Raw genomic sequence first — 17,533 nt, forward strand, 5'->3', positions numbered from 1 at the left:
TGTTTTAAAAAATTCAAATTAAATATGAAGATAGACCTATCTCATAGAACTAGAAGGGATCTTGAAAGGTCATTGAGTCCAGTCCCTTGCCTTCACTAGCAGGACCAAGTAGTGTCCCTGACAGTTGGTTGAATGAATTCATAACCCTGGGTTTAGCAGGCCAATCCTCAAACCACTGAGCTAGCCCTCCAGAGAAGACTGCAAGCACTCAGGTATGACATCAATGGGGCCATACAGGTACCTAGGACTGATAGATACGTGCCAGCAAACTTCAGCATGATTTTTGTGGAAATGTCCCTCCCTTGCCTGATGTCTTTGGACTTTGCATCATGTCACGTTATATCTAACCTAGATTGTATTACTTCTGCAAATCATCGGGGATAGCATTTGTGCTAGGAATACTACAGCTAGATAATAATTATCTCCAAAATTTGATCTCTGTAAGGATTTTGTACCTCTCCCAACCCTGGAGCATCTCCCACTGATCACGCAGGTAAGAAGAAAATCTTCTGAACCTGACAAGCCAAAAGGAGACAAGCTAAAAATGTAGAAAGTGATTGGGGTGCCTCCATTTTTGGATGCCTGATTTGAGACACCTTAAAAAAGCCCGATTCTCAGGAGGCGTGTGCTTCCCATGAAAGGGCCTCTCAAGACGGTGCCTAAAAACTGCTGAAAAGTTATTAATAAGAGGATAGAGAGAGAGACAGTTGATAGCTGCAGATCTTCACAGGCCAGGCAGTGTGACCATGAAAATGGTTTTCATTACCCATCATCAGTGCTTAAGAAATATTAAATTAATAATAAAGTTGCCATTAAAAGCTGATTGGCCCATGAAATTAGAAAGCTCCTTAATGGCTGTTGCTCTTGTGGGTTTTCAGCCACCAAGAGGAGAGGCTTTGACGCTTTGCTCCCTGTATTTGTCATGGCAGCGAAGGCGTCTGAACAGACATTGCAGTGGCATGAACTCAGACTCTAAAGAAAAACCCAGCGCACCTCAATGAGCCATGTCAATCGGGAGCGATTTTCCACCTGAAAACGTATGCGTTGATGCTAATGTCTTCCTGGCAGAAAGCACAATGGCGAAGGACAAAGGAGTAGCCGAGCGGGAACCAGCTGTGATGCCAGAATACGGTGCATATGGCATGAGGCACAGCTGGTACAAAGAAACACTCATTTCTATGCACTTGCTGCTGTATTCCGACACACAGTAACAAATACGAACATAAGAATAGCCATACCGGGAGAGACCAATTGTCCGTCTAGCCCAGTATCCTTTCTCTGACACTACCAAATGCTTCAGAGGGAATAAACCAAACAGGGCAATTTTGAGTGATCCATTCTCTGTTGTCCAGTCCCAGCTTTTGGCAGTCAGAGGTTTAGGGCCACCAGGAGCATGGGGTTGCATCCCTGCCCATCCTGGCTAATAGCTATTGATGGACCTATCCTCCAGAAACTTGTCTAAATCTTTTCTGAACCCAGTTATACTTTTGGCCTTCACAACATCCCCTGGCAATGAGTTCCACAGGTTGACTGTGCTTTGTGTGAAGAAGTACTTCCTTCTGTTTGTTTTAAACCTGCTGCCTGTTAATGTCATTGGGGGACCTCTGGTTCTTGTGTTAAGTGAAGAGGTAAATACCACTACCTTGATATAACACCACCCAATATAACATGAATTCGGCTATAACGTGGTAAAGCAGCGCTCCAGGGGGGCGGGGCTGCGCACTCCAGTGGATCAAAGCAAGTTCGATATAACACGGTTTCACCTATAACGCGGTAAGATTTTTTGGCTCCCAAGGACAGCGTTATATCGAGGTAGAGATGTAACATTTTTTAGTCGATTCTTCTACACCAGTCATGATTTGATACAGCTCCCTAAAAATATCCCTCAGTCGTCTCTTTTCTCAGCTGAACAGTCCCAGTCTTTTTAATCTCTCCTCAAATGAGAGCCACTCCATACCCTTAATCGTTTTTTTGCTCTTCTTGTGAATGCCAAACACACCAGTTCTGCTTCTTCCCCAGCTCACTTTAAAGGCAACAAACAACATCTTTTCTCTTGCTGATTTGAACTATTCTTTTTCTAACGTGCTTTCTTCCTTCCCAGCAGCTGCCTCTTGCAGTGGATGAAATCTTCTCGTGCTATCACTCCGTCTGAGCCAGAACCTCAGCTTGTGTAAATCAACACCACTGACTTGAATGGATGCTGATTTACACCTCTTCATGCTCTGCGGGCCTCTTTCTGCTCTTGTTCACACAGGGGAAGGACTAATTTCAAAATGTCAATAGAAAGTTTCATCAGCATGTTTAAAAATGTGTCACAGCTCCACGGTTGGTTGAAAAGCAAAACCCAAACAAATCCATGAAATTTTCCTTGAATTTTGGATGACAATTGCCATAGAAAATTTGCAAATATGAAATATTTAGATTAGCTGCATCAATATCGCTCCAATATTGTTGGGACAGCTGTAGTGGAGTGGATACAGCTGTAATTTAGAAATTATTATCATAATGTATTAATGTCTATTACGTTAGCATCCACAGACGCCCGTCCAGATCAGGGCCACGTTGTGCTTTTTACAGACATATTTGTCTGCTTCAAACAACTGAAAATTGCTGCTCCTAGGACAACTTCAGGAAATGGTATATGAACAGTCCAGACTGAGATACTACAGGAAGATAGAAGGAAATCTAACAGCTGCAAACCCTCAACTTGAAGCCAAGAATGTAACAAGATTCAAAAAGGGACTGGATATTCCTGTAGATAACAAGAATATGCAGAGTGATCATTATTCATCTAACACACATTTTGGAAGGGATACTAAACCTTCAGGCCTTAAAACCAGAAATCGAGGGGACACCTAATGTGAAGGGCAGATTTTCCCACAAATGCTGGGATGGTCACATCTTACACCTTAAGAACATAAGAATGGCCTTACTGGGCCAGATGAATGGGCCATCTAGCCCAGTGTCCTGTCTTCCGACAGTGGCCAATGCTGGGTGCTTCCGAGGCAATGAACAGAACAGGTAATCACCAAATGATCCATCTCACGTCACCCATTTCTAGCTCCTGGCAAACAGAGGCTAGAGACACCATCTCTGCCTATCCTGGCTAATAGCCATTGATGGACCTATCCTCCATGAACTTATCTAGTTATTTTTTGAACCCTCTTATAGTCTTGGCCTTCACACCATCCTCTGGCAAGGAGTTCCACAGGTTGACTGTGCTCTGCACTGTGCATTGGGATACCTTCCTTTGGAGCATCTGGTTCTGGTCACTGTCAGAGCCAGTCTAGATGGTCCTTGGGTCTGATCCAATCTGGCAACCTCTATATTCCTAACTAGCAGAGTACAGATTGAAATTCCTGGATCAGCTAAGCACACGAGTAACCTCATCTCTGTTCAGCAAAGCATTCACACATATACTTAATTATAAGCATTGACTTCAAATGTGTGTTTAAATTTAGGCAAGTGCTTATGGCCCTGATCCAGCAAACACCTACACACCCTTAACATACAGCAGATGAATAGTTCCACTGACTTTACTGGAGCTACTTACATGATTACAATGAGGGACATATGTGGGTGTTTGCAATAGCAAAGACTGAAAGCCTGACCTTACACCATTGAATGGGGTCTGTGCCAATGACTTCAATAGAAGCAGGATCAAGACCGAAGTGCTTCATAGAGGTCTAGGAACTGACTGGGAATAACATTAAGCAAACCTTACAGGTCCTTGAAAAGCTTCCCGGAGGCTTAGTCCATATGCACAAAAGCCAGGAGATAAAATATCTCGCTCTAGTAAAAGTTTGTTTGCTTATGTTCAGCATCAGCAGCTGGTTTAACATTAAAACCGCCTCTGCTGCGGAGGGGAGAAAACAAACAAACAGAGAAACAGTGTTTAATAGTGTGCGTAGACTAAAATTACAATTCCCCTTGCTTGTTTCCTTTTCTTCTATGCAGAAGAGAGAAAGTGCAGGCTCCACAAACCGTTATGATAAATCACAGGCCATCAGAGCCAGCGAGGTGGTTACGAGATGTGTTTAATAGAACTTTTCTCAAAGACAACGTAATTACCAACCAGCTCGGGTGCCTGAAAATAGGAAATCTTAACAAAACCCCACAGAGTCACACAGAGACCTATAAAAACAGACGGCACACGGCATCCCAGGCCTTTGATCCAAACCAGGGTCTCAGCTATCTAGCCGCCGAGCGGCTGGGCCAGCACACAGGTACCTCAGTCAGGAAGGTACAGAAATGACTTTATTAGACAGAAATAAATAATAACAATCAATGCAAGTGCAGCTGTGAGGTTCGGCTGAATCCCTCTTTCGAGTGGGCAGCTTGAATGGAGCCAGATTCTGAGCCACGTCCTCATCTGATGTCAGGTGTAGCTCCACTGAAGTCAACTGGACTTAAGCATGAACTTAAAGTTAAGCACTTGCTTAAGTGATTTGCAGAATAGGTAGAAATCCTAAGAGTTACTATTGAACCAATGCCCCCAGACTATTGCCAGAGGCCACTGTTTTCTGGAAGATAGCAGCCTACCGATGAGATGTAAAATAAGTGTGGTTGTTAAAGAAGGCATGTTAATCCGGTGTCCTGGCCAAGTTCCAAATCAGATAATTGCATCCTGCCTACCTGAAATTCCCCTGTTGTTTTAATTGATATGCTATACTTCCTTACTTTCTGTCCTCAGCTGTTGTGCTGTGTGGCTATGTGATATGAAAACAACTGAGATGTTCCACCCCAGAAGTGGCTGTTTCAGTAGTGGATAAAGTAATAACCATATATTTTGTTCTTTGGTTGAAAGGTAGGCTATTTAGTGAGCACCTGTAATCATCCTGTGGCTAGTCTGACTGGCCTGGCTGGAGGAATCCTATTCCCCAGATCTGCGATGCATCCTTTAGCAAACGTCCATTTGAGAATTTCAAGGCGAAGAAGGTTTGGGGATGGGGTTCTTGGTAGGCTTGGAGGTAGAAGCACCTGCTGATATCCATCCTCCAGGTGATGTACAGACCTCATTGACAGAGCGCTCTATTCGTTGCTGGAATGTGGTACAAGGAAACATTACCCCATAATATTTTGTCCATGGCCATTTGACGGCCTTCCCTTGTAGCCGGTCACACCCCCACCTCTACAGCCCATGTGTCTTAGCCATTGCTCATTTGGCCTGAGCCAAAGTCCACTGGAGTCAGTGGGACCTTTTCCAGTGACTTCAGTGGCCTCTAGATCAACATCTACGGAGGGATCAATAAAAGTACTAGTATAGACAGAGCCAGGTACATGCACTAGATATGATATCAAAACACATCTATTTACTGCACGTCATGGAATCATAGAACCACAGAGTTAGAAGGGACCACAAGGGTCATCTAACCCCCTGCCAAGATGCAGGATTTGTTGTGTCTAAACCACCCCAGACAGATGGCTCCAGCCTCCTTTTGAAAACCTCCAGCGAAGGCAATTCCATGACTCTAGAATCAAATATTCAATATGTCAAATAGCCTCTTACTCGTTTTCACTCCAACAGTTACTCACTAAACTCCAGATGCTGAGAAAAGGCTCCATTGTGCTACATTTGGGAGCGTGACTCCTCTCCGACATGTACCTCGCTGGGCTGGAATGCCTCCAGCTGCCATTGTGTAGCCGGGAAGGGCCTCTCCGCTTCTGTAAAGCAATTTTAGTAGCTGTTCTCTTATTCATCTCTCCATCTCGAGTGGCCTGCCCAATTAGTTAGCTGTCGCTGACCGAGCCGAATGATAATAAAGGCCGACGGGCTGCTCATTTTGTCTGAGTGATTGTAGAGAATGGGCTATAACTTTCTCCAGGAACAAACAAGAGAAAGGGCAGTGTCACAGGAGGTGGGCACCTGGTCTTCGCACTGCCTGGTGCTTCTGTGAACACTCTGATTCTAATGATGCTACGTTTCCTTTCCGAAACCGAGCTCTAGGGAGAGTTCTTTGAAGGGAAATCAGCCTGGAGGAGATAGCTTTGATTAGACATATTTACATTCCCCGGACCTCCAGGTTTAAGGCTGGCAGAGTCAACTCAGCTTTTCATCGTTCAGCCATAAATACATTCAATGCTGAGCAGCCTATTGTCAGGGGCACTTTCTAATAAGACCTTTTTTGGAAAAGCAACCTGAAGAAAGGCCTTGCCTATGCTCTGAGGCGATTAAAGATTGTAAGTGTCCCACTGGCACGCCAGTTCTTCTTATCCAATGCTCAAAGTATGGCATATGCTTCAGATATGATGAAAATGAGTAGAGAGTCCACACAATTTATAATTATAGCACAGGAAAGAAACGAACTAAATGTCTGCTGTTATGAAAAGACTACATATCTATCTAGCCATTTATATACACATCCACCTATCCAACAATCCATCCATCCCTACTGATATCTGTCCATCCATCCCTCCATTCTCAACTATACCCATTCATCCATCCATCCTTATTGATACCCAGCCAGCCAACTCTATTGATACCGATCTACCCAGCCAACCAGCCCTATTGATATCCATCCATCCTTATTGATACCCATCTATCCACCCATCCATCCCTACTGGTACCCATCCGTCCATCTCTATTCATACACATCTATCTATCTATCTATCATGAAAACCTTTTTTTCATTTTTCAACTCCCCTCGAAATATTTGGGTTTGGGGGTTTTCAGTTTTTCACTTAAAATCCCCCTAAAAATTGGGGGAAAAGGTAAATTTTTCTTTTTCTTTGAACTATTCCATGGGAAATAAAATCCATTTCACAACCATTTCCTACCATCTTCCTGGTGTTCAAGCACCCTCCACAATTATAAAGTGCCATAGAATGATGTGTTAAGAACATAAAAACATAAGAACGGCCCTACTGGGTTAGACCAAAGGTCCATAGAATCATAGAATCATAGAATCTCAGGGTTGGAAGGGACCTCAGGAGGTCATCTAGTCCAACCCCCTGCTCAAAGCAGGACCAACCCCAACTAAATCATCCCAGCCAGGGCTTTGTCTAGCCTGACCTTAAAAACCTCTAAGGAAGGAGATTCCACCACCTCCCTAGGTAACCCATTCCAGTGCTTCACCACCCTACTAGTGAAAAAGTTTTTCCTAATGTCCAACCTAAACCTCCCCCTCTGCAACTTGAGACCATTACTCCTTGTTCTGTCATCTTCTACCTCTGAGAACAGTCTAGATCCATCCTCTTTGGAACTCCCTTTCAGGTAGTTGAAAGCAGCTATCAAATCCCCCCTCATTCTTCTCTTCTGCAGACTAAACAATCCCAGTTCCCTCAACCTCTCCTCCTAAGTCATGTGTTCCAGCCCCCTAATCATTTTTGTTGCCCTCCGCTGGACTCTCTCCAATTTATCCACATCCTTCTTGTAGTGTGGGGCCCAAAACTGGACACAGTACTCCAAATGAAGCCTCACCAGTGATGAATAGAGGGGAATGATCACATCCATTGATCTGCTGGAAATGCCCCTACTTATACAACCCAAAATGCCATTAGCCTTCTTGGCAACAAGGGCACACTGTTGACTCATATTCAGCTTTTCGTCCACCGTAACCCCTAGGTCCTTTTCTGCAGAACTGCTGCCCAGCCATCCAGCCCAGTATCTTGTCTTCCGAAAGTGGCCAATGCCAGGTGCCCCAGAGGGAGTGAACCTAACAGGTAATGATCAAGTGATCTCTCTCCTGCGATCCATCTCCACCCTCTGACAAACAGAGGCTAGGGACACCATTCCTTACCCAGTCTGGCTAATAGCCATTAATGGACTTAACCTCCATGAATTTATCTAGCTTTCTTTTAAACCCTGTTACAGTCCTAGCCTTCACAACCTCCTCAGGCAAGGAGTTCCACAAGTTGACTGTGCGCTGTGTGAAGAAGAACTTCCTTTTATTTGTTTTAAACCTACTGCCTATTAATTTCATTTGGTGGCCTCTTTCTCTCTTTGCAGTCAGCCCGGACAGCGCAGTATTTTCAGTGGAAAGGATTGTCTCTTGCTATGTTGTTATGGGAAGGCCAGGTGAAAGAAGCAGGCATTGCACTAACTCTTGCTGATCACAGAAAAGCACTCTCAGTTCATTGTTTCTAGTATTCTCAACAGAGTCCCACTGCCTCTCTCCCATATTGAAGCCCCACTATTTTAGGGCCAAATTTTGCTCCTGTTATTCATGGTGAAGCATTGTTATTTGCATTGCAGTAATGCCCAGTGGTGCCAACTGTGGTCAGGGAACCATTGTGCTTGTAGGGAAAAAAGACAATTCCTGCCCCCAAAGAGTTTACAAACTAAACAGACAATGAGTGGGAGTGGAGGAGACAAGCCCAGTGACGGTCACACAGCAGGACAGGGGCAGAGTTGGAAATAACACCCCTCGTCTCCTGATTCCAGGTCCAGGGACCCTTTCTACTAGACCATATGCCTGAATAGTCCCTTACTACAAATAGTCCGACAGTTGTCCACAGGGCAGTGTGGTCTAGTGGATAGAGCAGTGGACTGGAACTCAGTTGACCGAGTTCTATTCCTGGCTCTGTGATTAGTCTGCTGATAACCTTGGGCAAATCATGGCACCTCCCCGTATTTAAAATGGGATAATGTTACTGAGCTCCTTCGTAAAGCGCTTTGAGCTCTACAGATGAAAATCTGTACATAAGAGCCAGGTGATGCTGTTATTAGAAGATGGCAAACTTTGGTCTAGATCCAGGTTGCGATCACTTTCGAAGTTCACCAGTGTTCAAATTCCAGGTTTCGATTGAGCCAGCATCGTCACAAAGAGTGCTGTGTAAGAGATTAACCCCTGCCTTTGTGGTATTATGATGTATATTATGGTGCCACCTGGAGGCACCGACTGAAATGGTATGACTTGTGCAGTAGGGTCTCACTCAACGTGTGCAAGGCTATCAGAATCTACCCATCGTTAACATAAAATGAGCCCTGTATATCAAATGTCATTACATGGGCAGAAGAAGGGTCTATAAATATATATAGCCTAATTCATCATGCAAAGGAACTTGGAAAATAATCTGTGGGGCAACCAGCCCTCAGGATTCTCCTTCCTACATCTACTCAGAACAAGGCCCATAATCCCTGATGACACATGATTAATTTGTCCAATTAATCCTTTCATCTTCTTTTCAGTTGCAAAGCTGTTTTTGGCAGCACAGATCAGCTGATCACAAAGAGACCCGTGGACCTTCGTTAATGGGATGCACGTGGCCGCCAAGAAATGTTCCACTTATCTTTATCTGAGCATCTCTAATGATTATTTAGAGAGTTTATTTCAAGAAAGGATCATTAGATCATCGAATCCGAGATCCTGTATATTACAGCACAACTTCCCACTAAATCCAACAGCCGGAATTAGACCAAAGTGTTACAGCCTTCACACAAACTATTGTGTGCCACCAGCAGACAATAGGATGGACTGAAGTGCACCAGTGCCCGAGGCCCCTGTGGTGGCAGGATATTGACTTAGTATGATATTATTATATCAGATGTTATCTTCAGGCACATGATGCTGAGCCATTCTTTAAGGTCCTTCTTGTGGGAGGAGAGTGGGGTTTGTTTCATTCTGAAAGTGGCAGGCACCCGTACACCTGGCACAACGGCATTCCACAGCCACCGGTCTGTGGAAAAAAGGTCTATTTGAATTGGAAAAGGTACAGAAGAGGGCAACAAAAATAAAGAGGGGCATGGAACAGCTTCCATGTGAGGAGAGGGACTGTTCAACTTAGAAAAGAGATGTGGAATCCAGCTCTTAAGAACCAATTCAAATCCCGTTCGAGTCCTTGGGAAAGCTGCCCATTAACTCCAGTGCACAATGTATCAAGCTCAGAAAGTTCACTGTTAGCTGATCCCTGCCCCTACTGATGTTAAAGGGAGTTTGCTATTAAAATCAATAGGGACAGAGTTAGGCCAACGCTGAGTCGTTTTGAAAAATCACATATTTCGGGGGAACTCCTGACCCTATTGAAGTCAACAGCAAAACTCCCATTGTCTTCACTGGGGCCAGGATTTTACCCTCAGTGCATATCCTCTGCCATGCTAATGCACATTCACATTGCTGCTACTGGGGAATAAATAAATAGAATAGCAGAGGTCACTAGAATCAAGCCTTCCCCACGTGCACAATGGGAACTCTTTCATATGGGTATTAGCCAGCATCACTTCCATTTGCATAACAGCTCTGAGAAAGTGTGGGGTTTTCTAATAGGTTTTGCAGCAAAATATGTGTAGCGGAAGGAAATGCAGATATTAATTGGAATTCTTATGGTCTATTCTATCTCCGTTATCAGACCGCCCCCATCACCATAGTATATGATAACGCATGCAGCGTAGGACAAAAAGATGGAGAAAAAATCTTTTCCCCAGTGCACAAAAAACAGAACATGCTTAACATTCTTGCACCTGGCTGATTTTCTGATGCACCAAAAAAGCAGGCATTTCCCAGAGGGTGGAAAGCCACTGTTTGGCCTTGAAAGATGTGCCGTGAGCTCACAAAAATTCATAGAGGGTGGAAAGGTCAGCCACATCGGGTGCACAAGCATTCCTGGGGGGATGATTCTTGCGTTCATTGTGATACAAATGTGTGGAATGGCACTGGCCACTGTCAGAAGACAGGCTACTGGGCTAGATTGACCTTTGGTCTGATCCACTATGGCCATTTTTATGTTCTTATGAGTTTCACACCGGTTCAAAATCACCAGGCAAACTCTCTGCTGAAAATCATCAAAAGGATCCATGTGTCACAGGGTGCCGCTGGCTCTTTAAGATGGAATTGGCCAGTGTTCCTGTGACTGGTCAGCTGATCCCAGTTGGGCTGCAAGAGAAGGCACCTAGATCCTAGAAGGGGGGGGAGTGCTGGGGGAGTCAGGCAAGGGGCAGAGAGGGGGTAAGTCTGAGAGCCCTCCAGACTGAAGGATGATGAAGACCGATGACAAGCCTGAAGCCAAAGAAGGCAGCAGAGCCTGATCCTTGTGAGTTGATGTGTCCATATTGCTACATTACCCCACCACACGGGTATTATCAGCCTCAGAGTGTTGGAGAGAGAGTCTTGAGGAGCCCCAAGAAGGGGAAACTGAGGCTGGAGTGCCTGCAGAGCCATCCCATGCTAGGAGAGCTGAGTTGCCAACCCTGTAATGGCGGGAGAGCACAGACCCAGAATGCTCCAGATTTAAGTGTGACTCTAGCAGCAGAGACATAGACAGAGCTGTGTCATACCAAAGGGATTCTCTCTCCAGAGGACTAAGGCAGGCGGGGGGCCCCTGAGAGATGGGGAGAGCACTTCCTTCTGAAGAGCAGAACTGGCATCACGGGTAGGTTACATAGGCATCTACCCAGTTTTATAGGCAGCTCTTGACTCCACCACTGCTAGCAGTGATAGCTTTAAGAGGTCTGCCTCTTTAACAGTAGCTGCCCATGCATTGTCACACACCGGCCTTAAGAGGTGTAACATGTATTACCTCCCAGCACCAGCCTCAGACCATCAGCCCGAACCAAGGGGGAGGAGCCTTGGCTGGCCACACCCCAACGCAGCCACACCCTCAATGGGGTGTGGATGCTCACGCCCCTGGCCCAGCAATGGTATTCTGGCTCTCCCATGAGTGAGATCTCCCTGGTCCTCCTCACTCTCTCTTCCATGCTGAAGTAATCTTAGGGTCTGCCCAATCATTTCCAAACCCCACCCAATCTGCTCTGAGCCTGGGCTCCTGGAGAGCACTGATCAAATGTCACTAGCCTGGCACTGGTCGGGGGCATCCTACTGGTTAGCACACAGGAGAGTGCCCAGGTTTCCAGATTCCATTCCCAGCTCAGCCACCATGTGACCTTGGGCCAGTCATTTCTGCTCTTGGTTGCCCCCTTTATAAAACAGGGACCTGCCCCCTTTATAAAACAGGGACCTGCCTCAGAGGCGCATTGCCGAGGCCTGCACAGCACTTTGAGAACCCAGGCAGCTGGTCTGAATTCCTGCCTTGAGCTGTTTCCCCCAACAGCAAAGCTCCAAGAAAGAAAGTCCATTCCCATCTCCTCCTGCAAACAGCACGGAGACGCGCTAGGCTCCTCCTGCAGCCGCTGGCAGGGATCCCACACACGGAATCTTTTTACAACCAAACGAGCGCAGCAATTAGCAAAATGACAAAAAATGTCAGATGCATTTTTGATGCGCTGGAGTTGCTGGGATTTTGAACAAACAGTCTGGGCTACTCCTCCCCACAAAACCACCTGGGCACGAATGGTGGTGCAACAACGCCACCTTCTGGAAAGCTTCCAGGACCCGCAGCCCTCCAAAATCAATCTAGCGATGTGCTAGCCACCAGCCACAATTAGCATTAAGTTGTGGTGCTATATTGATTTCCTGGTCTCCAGCAAGACCATGTGTGAGGTAGTGGGGAATTCTCCTTCCAAGCCGATCAGGCTGGCTAGAGAGCACATGTGGACAGACAACACAGGTTCCTGGTTGGGAATGTCGGTCTCTCCCTTGACCCTTCTAGAAATGCTCAAGGTCAAACAGGTTTCTTGTTTAATGAACTTGAATAGCCCTTCTACAGCATTTTTCATCCATAGATCTCCAAGTGCTCTGCAAAGGAGGCCAGTATCTTTATCTCCCTTTTAAAGATGGAGACGAAGAGGCACCTAGCAAGCAAGTGACAGAGCCAGGATGCAACCCAGTCCTTCTGAGTCTTGGCCCAATGCTCTATCCTTTCGTTTAATCCAGCTCATTAGGGCAGCTCCATCTTGGCAGATCCTGGAGAGTCTCTCTAGGCCGGCCTGACCTCAAAGTACCTCCAGGGGTGTTCTAAAGCTAAGCTCAAATCAGGATCCAAATTTCACAAATTGCCCCAATCTTTATCAAGATCTGAGCCAGCCCCGCAGATGCAAACACCTCTGGATCTGGCTCCAAATTCAACATCGTGTTCTACTTAAAGTCTGAGCGAGTTCAGCCCTGGCGAAAGCAGGTGTCATTCCTATCAAATCCCATGGGCGTTGCAGTTGCGGATGGCAGGTCTGAATTTTCTCTTCTGAGCCACAAAACAACAAGCCTGGAGGCCTGGAGAGTAGCTGGAAGCACTGGCTGAAACGTTCGTTGCCCGAGACAGCTCAGGCATTCTTTCCTTCAGCCACAAGAGTGTGCTCATACTGGAAAAGTCGAAACTTACTAACAAATGCAGTTATAGAATGGTGTGTCTTCCTACCAATTATTGTACATTGCTCCTGATCTAGCTAATATTTTTATATTACTGTATTAATTAAGTGCCTCCTGCTTGGCCAAAGGTTTCTTGCTGGGTTGTACTATAGGGAAACAGGTTTCAGAGCAGCAGCCGTGTTAGTCTGTATCGGCAAAAAGAACAGGAGCACTTGTGACACCTTAGAAACTAACACATTTATTTGAGCATAAGCTTTCGTGGGCTGTGAATGCTGTGAAGGATGGGATAATGTTATGTTTGCACAGTGCCCGAGCAGGACTAAAACGCCTCACTAATGATGGCAAATATGTAGTTATGACAAGCAAGCCATTCAAAATCCAGAGCTTGCCATCCAGCCCTGCTCTCTTTACAAACAACAGTGTAATGTGACTGGCTATACTGACAGCTAATGGTAGAACATGGGATCATAGAATCGTAGGACTGGAAGGGACCTTGAGAGGTCAGCTAGTCCAGTTTATTCCATATAGCCCATTGGCCTGCCTCCCACAGTAGCTTATATGCCAGATATTCAGAGGAAGCTGAAAATTCCCATAATGCACCTAGCTCATTGTGTGATATTGTACCTAGGGGCCCAAGGCGGGAATCTCTTTATAAATACCTAGGAGTGGGGTTGCTTGTGGGGATTATTTCGTTGACTGGGGTGCCATCATGTTTCTAAGGAAAAGGTTCAAAATCCTCAGACAACATTTAAAATAAAGACACCACGAGCTAGATCCTCAATGGGAGTGAATCAGTCTAGCCCCATTAACTTGCAGCACATTGGTTTCAGCGGAGGTAGGCCAATTTACACCAACTAGCTAAGGACCTTGCCTAGGAAGTATATACAGAATCACCAACCATTTAAAAATTAGGAGTCAGCCCATCCCCTGCCCCACCCGCCTGAATCAAAAGACTGGCTTAAAAATCATGATCTTTAAATAAATAAATACATTTGGGTTCTTTTTATTTTTCTTCTGGTTCTTGAGCTGTTACGGGGAGTTTGGGTCACATTTTCAGGGTTTTCTTCACAACCATGAGACCTGGAAACATACTTTTTTTTTAAGAAAGAAAGCTGAGACTCTCACCTATTCACCTGACTCCAGAAGCTGGGGCTTTAAGAAACTCACCAAATAGCATGAGAGCTGTGTTAAAAGTGCACAAGTTAGCAACAGTGATAAATAACAATGGCTTTGTATGAAAGGAGCTAGTCAGCTATTCAAAGAAAAGGAAACAAGGCTTTTAGAGAGGACATAAGTTTTCAGAAATAATTCAAGTGATAGCGAACTCCTTATAGTTCTATACTGAGACATGGGACCTAAATTTGGACACCTCAATCCAACTTTAGGGGCTTAAATAAGCAGCCTGATTGTCCATTGAAAGGGCAAATCCTCAGCCATCAGAAAGAGACCTCCCCATGGACAAGGTAACACTGAAGAAACAGCTGGGTCAAGGAATCACTCCCCCTCATTTCCTTGCCGACATTCTCATCCCAATTACCAGGGTTGATGTGGACACCCAAATGTGACTGCCTCAATGGCAGGGTTGTACACTAAGCACTCAGGGCTCAAACCCAGCTGCCTATTTTGCAGGAGTGGGGGAGACTGTTTTGAAAAGGCACATTGGCTGCTGAAGTCTGTCGGCACACATTTGTTACACAGTCTTTAGTGCAGTGAGTTTTACAATGCGCCCAGGAGGCAGGAAGGCAGGAGGCAGGAAGTGCTGTTATCCCCACTGTACAGATGAGAGACTGCAACTCGGTGATTTGCAGGGATTTCAACCCAAGTCTTCTGTTAGAGCACTAACCACTGGACCATCCTTTCTCCCCTGGAAATGCTTAGGAACTGACAACCAGAGCATCCCAGTAATCTTTGTTGCCACGGCAGGACAGAAAATGAGTGGCCTTTAATGTGAAATAATTGCCAGCAAACTAGACAGCTGTAGCAATAATGCGATTGTTTATTTCAAGGAAGGGAAATACGAAGAGGGATTTGAATCAAGAAAGTAACCAACCAAGTCATTGGAGGTCAGGCTAGATGGTCCCTGCTGGCTATGAATTTGTCCAGTAGAATTCGTTTTCTAGACAGATGAGAAACTCAGCACACATTCTTTCCATCCTTAGATCCCAAAGGATTTGGCAAAACTGGATGAAGACGATCATCTCAATTTTTACCTATTTGCTGAGGTGCAAAGAGGTTCTGGGCATTGCCACAGGTCACAGAATGTGAGCAGCCGAGTCTGGAACAGAGTCCAGATTTCCTGACTCTTACTCCTGTCTCTTAGCCATAAAATGTGTTATCCATAAAGAGAGTCAGAGATTTGTGCAGACCTGGGGGCAGAGACCACGGGGAGCTCTCCCAGAGGGGCTGCTCCTACCCCATGCACTAGTGTCAAAGATCTGGTCTGTCTTCAAGCTTTAAAGAAAAGGGAATGCCCAGTGTACACTGCGGGGCTTGGAAGCAATGTGAGAACACGGCACATCTGTATAGCTATTGGGCTATGCCGGCACCTCAGGGTTCCCCTAATGACTTTCCCTTTCCAGGTCTGTGAGCCAGTCAGAACCCTGAGATCCGTGTGCAGAACTTAATTCGGAATTCCCCTGTGTTCTTTTCCTGCCCTTCTAGAGACATTCCAACAAAACCAGGCCGTTCCTGAAATCATAGAAATTTCTCTCTGCCATCTGGCCCACCTTGCTGCAGTACCTTCTAACCACCTGCTCTAATGGTTACTACAACCTTGGAATGCTAAGCAAGTTTCTTTCATTGATACACACCTGTGATACCGCAAATTTCCTGGTGCAACGGCTCACCTACTGTCTTTGATGGCCTGAGACTTCTTCATGTGACATGTCTTCATGTAACATCTTCTGCAGCGATGTACCATGTCATTGTAACCAGTGACATCGCACCGTGAAACACCGAGCTACTCAAGCCTGACGTTTAAAGGGTAATGCCAGGTGCCCATATATTATCTGGAGAATAAACTATACCTTCGATGGAAAGACACAAGGATATATTTCTATCAAGACTTTATACTGACGCAAAAGCAAAGCCCGAGTGATTTGTAGATCTTCCTAGAGCCTCAGGAGAAATAGACGGCCGTATATTATGCACAGTTAAGTGGACTTGTGATTTGAAAATACAGGGAGGAATAAAATATATGCACCCATACTCACACATGTATGGCTGCATGTTGATGCTACCTGCTGGTATCTAAAATGGTGCATGTTTGCCATCTTCAGGAACTGAGCCGGAATTGCACATATATTCAAAGTACCATTAGGAGTGATTCATGCCTCAAAGGTACAGAAATGCCTAGGTTTTCACGGTACCCCCAAAATGGGCACGGGGAACTGGGGAACCCATCCTGCCTGGCCTGCTTGTATAGCTCATGCTGAAGCCCATCTGGTTTCATCTGCCCTGCTGTTTTTAGCTATGCCAGGATGGGTATGGTGCTGCAGTCAGACCTGGGATTGCAGCGGAGACGTACCCTAAGAGCCCTCACTGTTAGGGAATGTTTCCTAATAGTCAGCCAGGTTGTAATATTTTAATATTAACTTTACATGGGCACTAGTATTTCAGTTCCGACATACGTTCCCTTAGCTCGTTTTTCTCTCCCTTACTCATAGTCCTAGCTGAAACATTGCTCTTGTCTCCTTAGTGTTCCCACCTTGCAGACAGTTAACCATGTCCTACAGCAGAGGTCCCCAATCTGTGGGACGTGCCCCCCTAGGGGGGCCCCGAGGAACATGGGGGGGGTGCAGTTGGGACCTGGGCCAACCCCCACTGGGGGGCAGGAGGGAGTCTCACTCTGCTCTGCTCCTGGCCCTAGCCCCAACTGCTGGCCCTCTGCCTGGGGTCTCGGCTGTGGCCCGTGCCCAGGCCTCTGCTCCCAGCCCTGCACCGGGGGCTCCACACCCACCCAAGTTGTGGCCCTGGCCTTGACCCCTTTACCCTGTCCGCATCCCCCCTTCCTGGAGCTGTGGCCCCGCTCCTGGCCCTGGGGGAGCATGGGGGGCATGGACAGGGGCAAGGGAGGGCATGAGGTAAAAAGTTTGGGGACCACTGTCCTACAGAGCCTGGCCCAGCTACACGTATTAAGCTCTTTCTATGTTTCTTTTCGCTATATCCTACATTTATTTTTTCCCCAGAACCTGAAGCCCATTCCACCTTGGGCTGCGATCCCATCTGAGGTCACAAGCTAAGGAAACACGGGTCAATGAGTAAGCTGGACGACGTCCAGGCATCATCCGTAGCGTCTGCAGGACGGGTTGTTGATGGCAGTCTCAGGGCTTGTCTACACAGGACATTCGTGTGTGGCAAGCCAGGGTGCGAATCTACGGAGCACGCGCCTGCCACAC

The 17,533-nt window shown here is 46.1% G+C and overlaps 1 protein-coding gene across 1 annotated transcript in view; it reads left to right on the top strand.

Moving 5' to 3' along the window:
- The first annotated feature begins 1,004 nt into the window (after positions 1-1,004).
- Positions 1,005-17,533, top strand: part of LOC120397341 (prostate stem cell antigen-like) — a 35,930-nt gene continuing 19,401 nt past the window's right edge. The window contains exon 1 of the mRNA XM_039523034.1: positions 1,005-1,156. Within this exon, the coding sequence (XP_039378968.1) occupies positions 1,005-1,156 (152 nt within the window). The remainder of the gene's footprint in view (positions 1,157-17,533) is intronic.

The sequence above is a fragment of the Mauremys reevesii genome, linkage group 2 (genome assembly GCF_016161935.1).
Source record: "Mauremys reevesii isolate NIE-2019 linkage group 2, ASM1616193v1, whole genome shotgun sequence".
NCBI lineage: Eukaryota > Metazoa > Chordata > Testudines > Geoemydidae > Mauremys > Mauremys reevesii.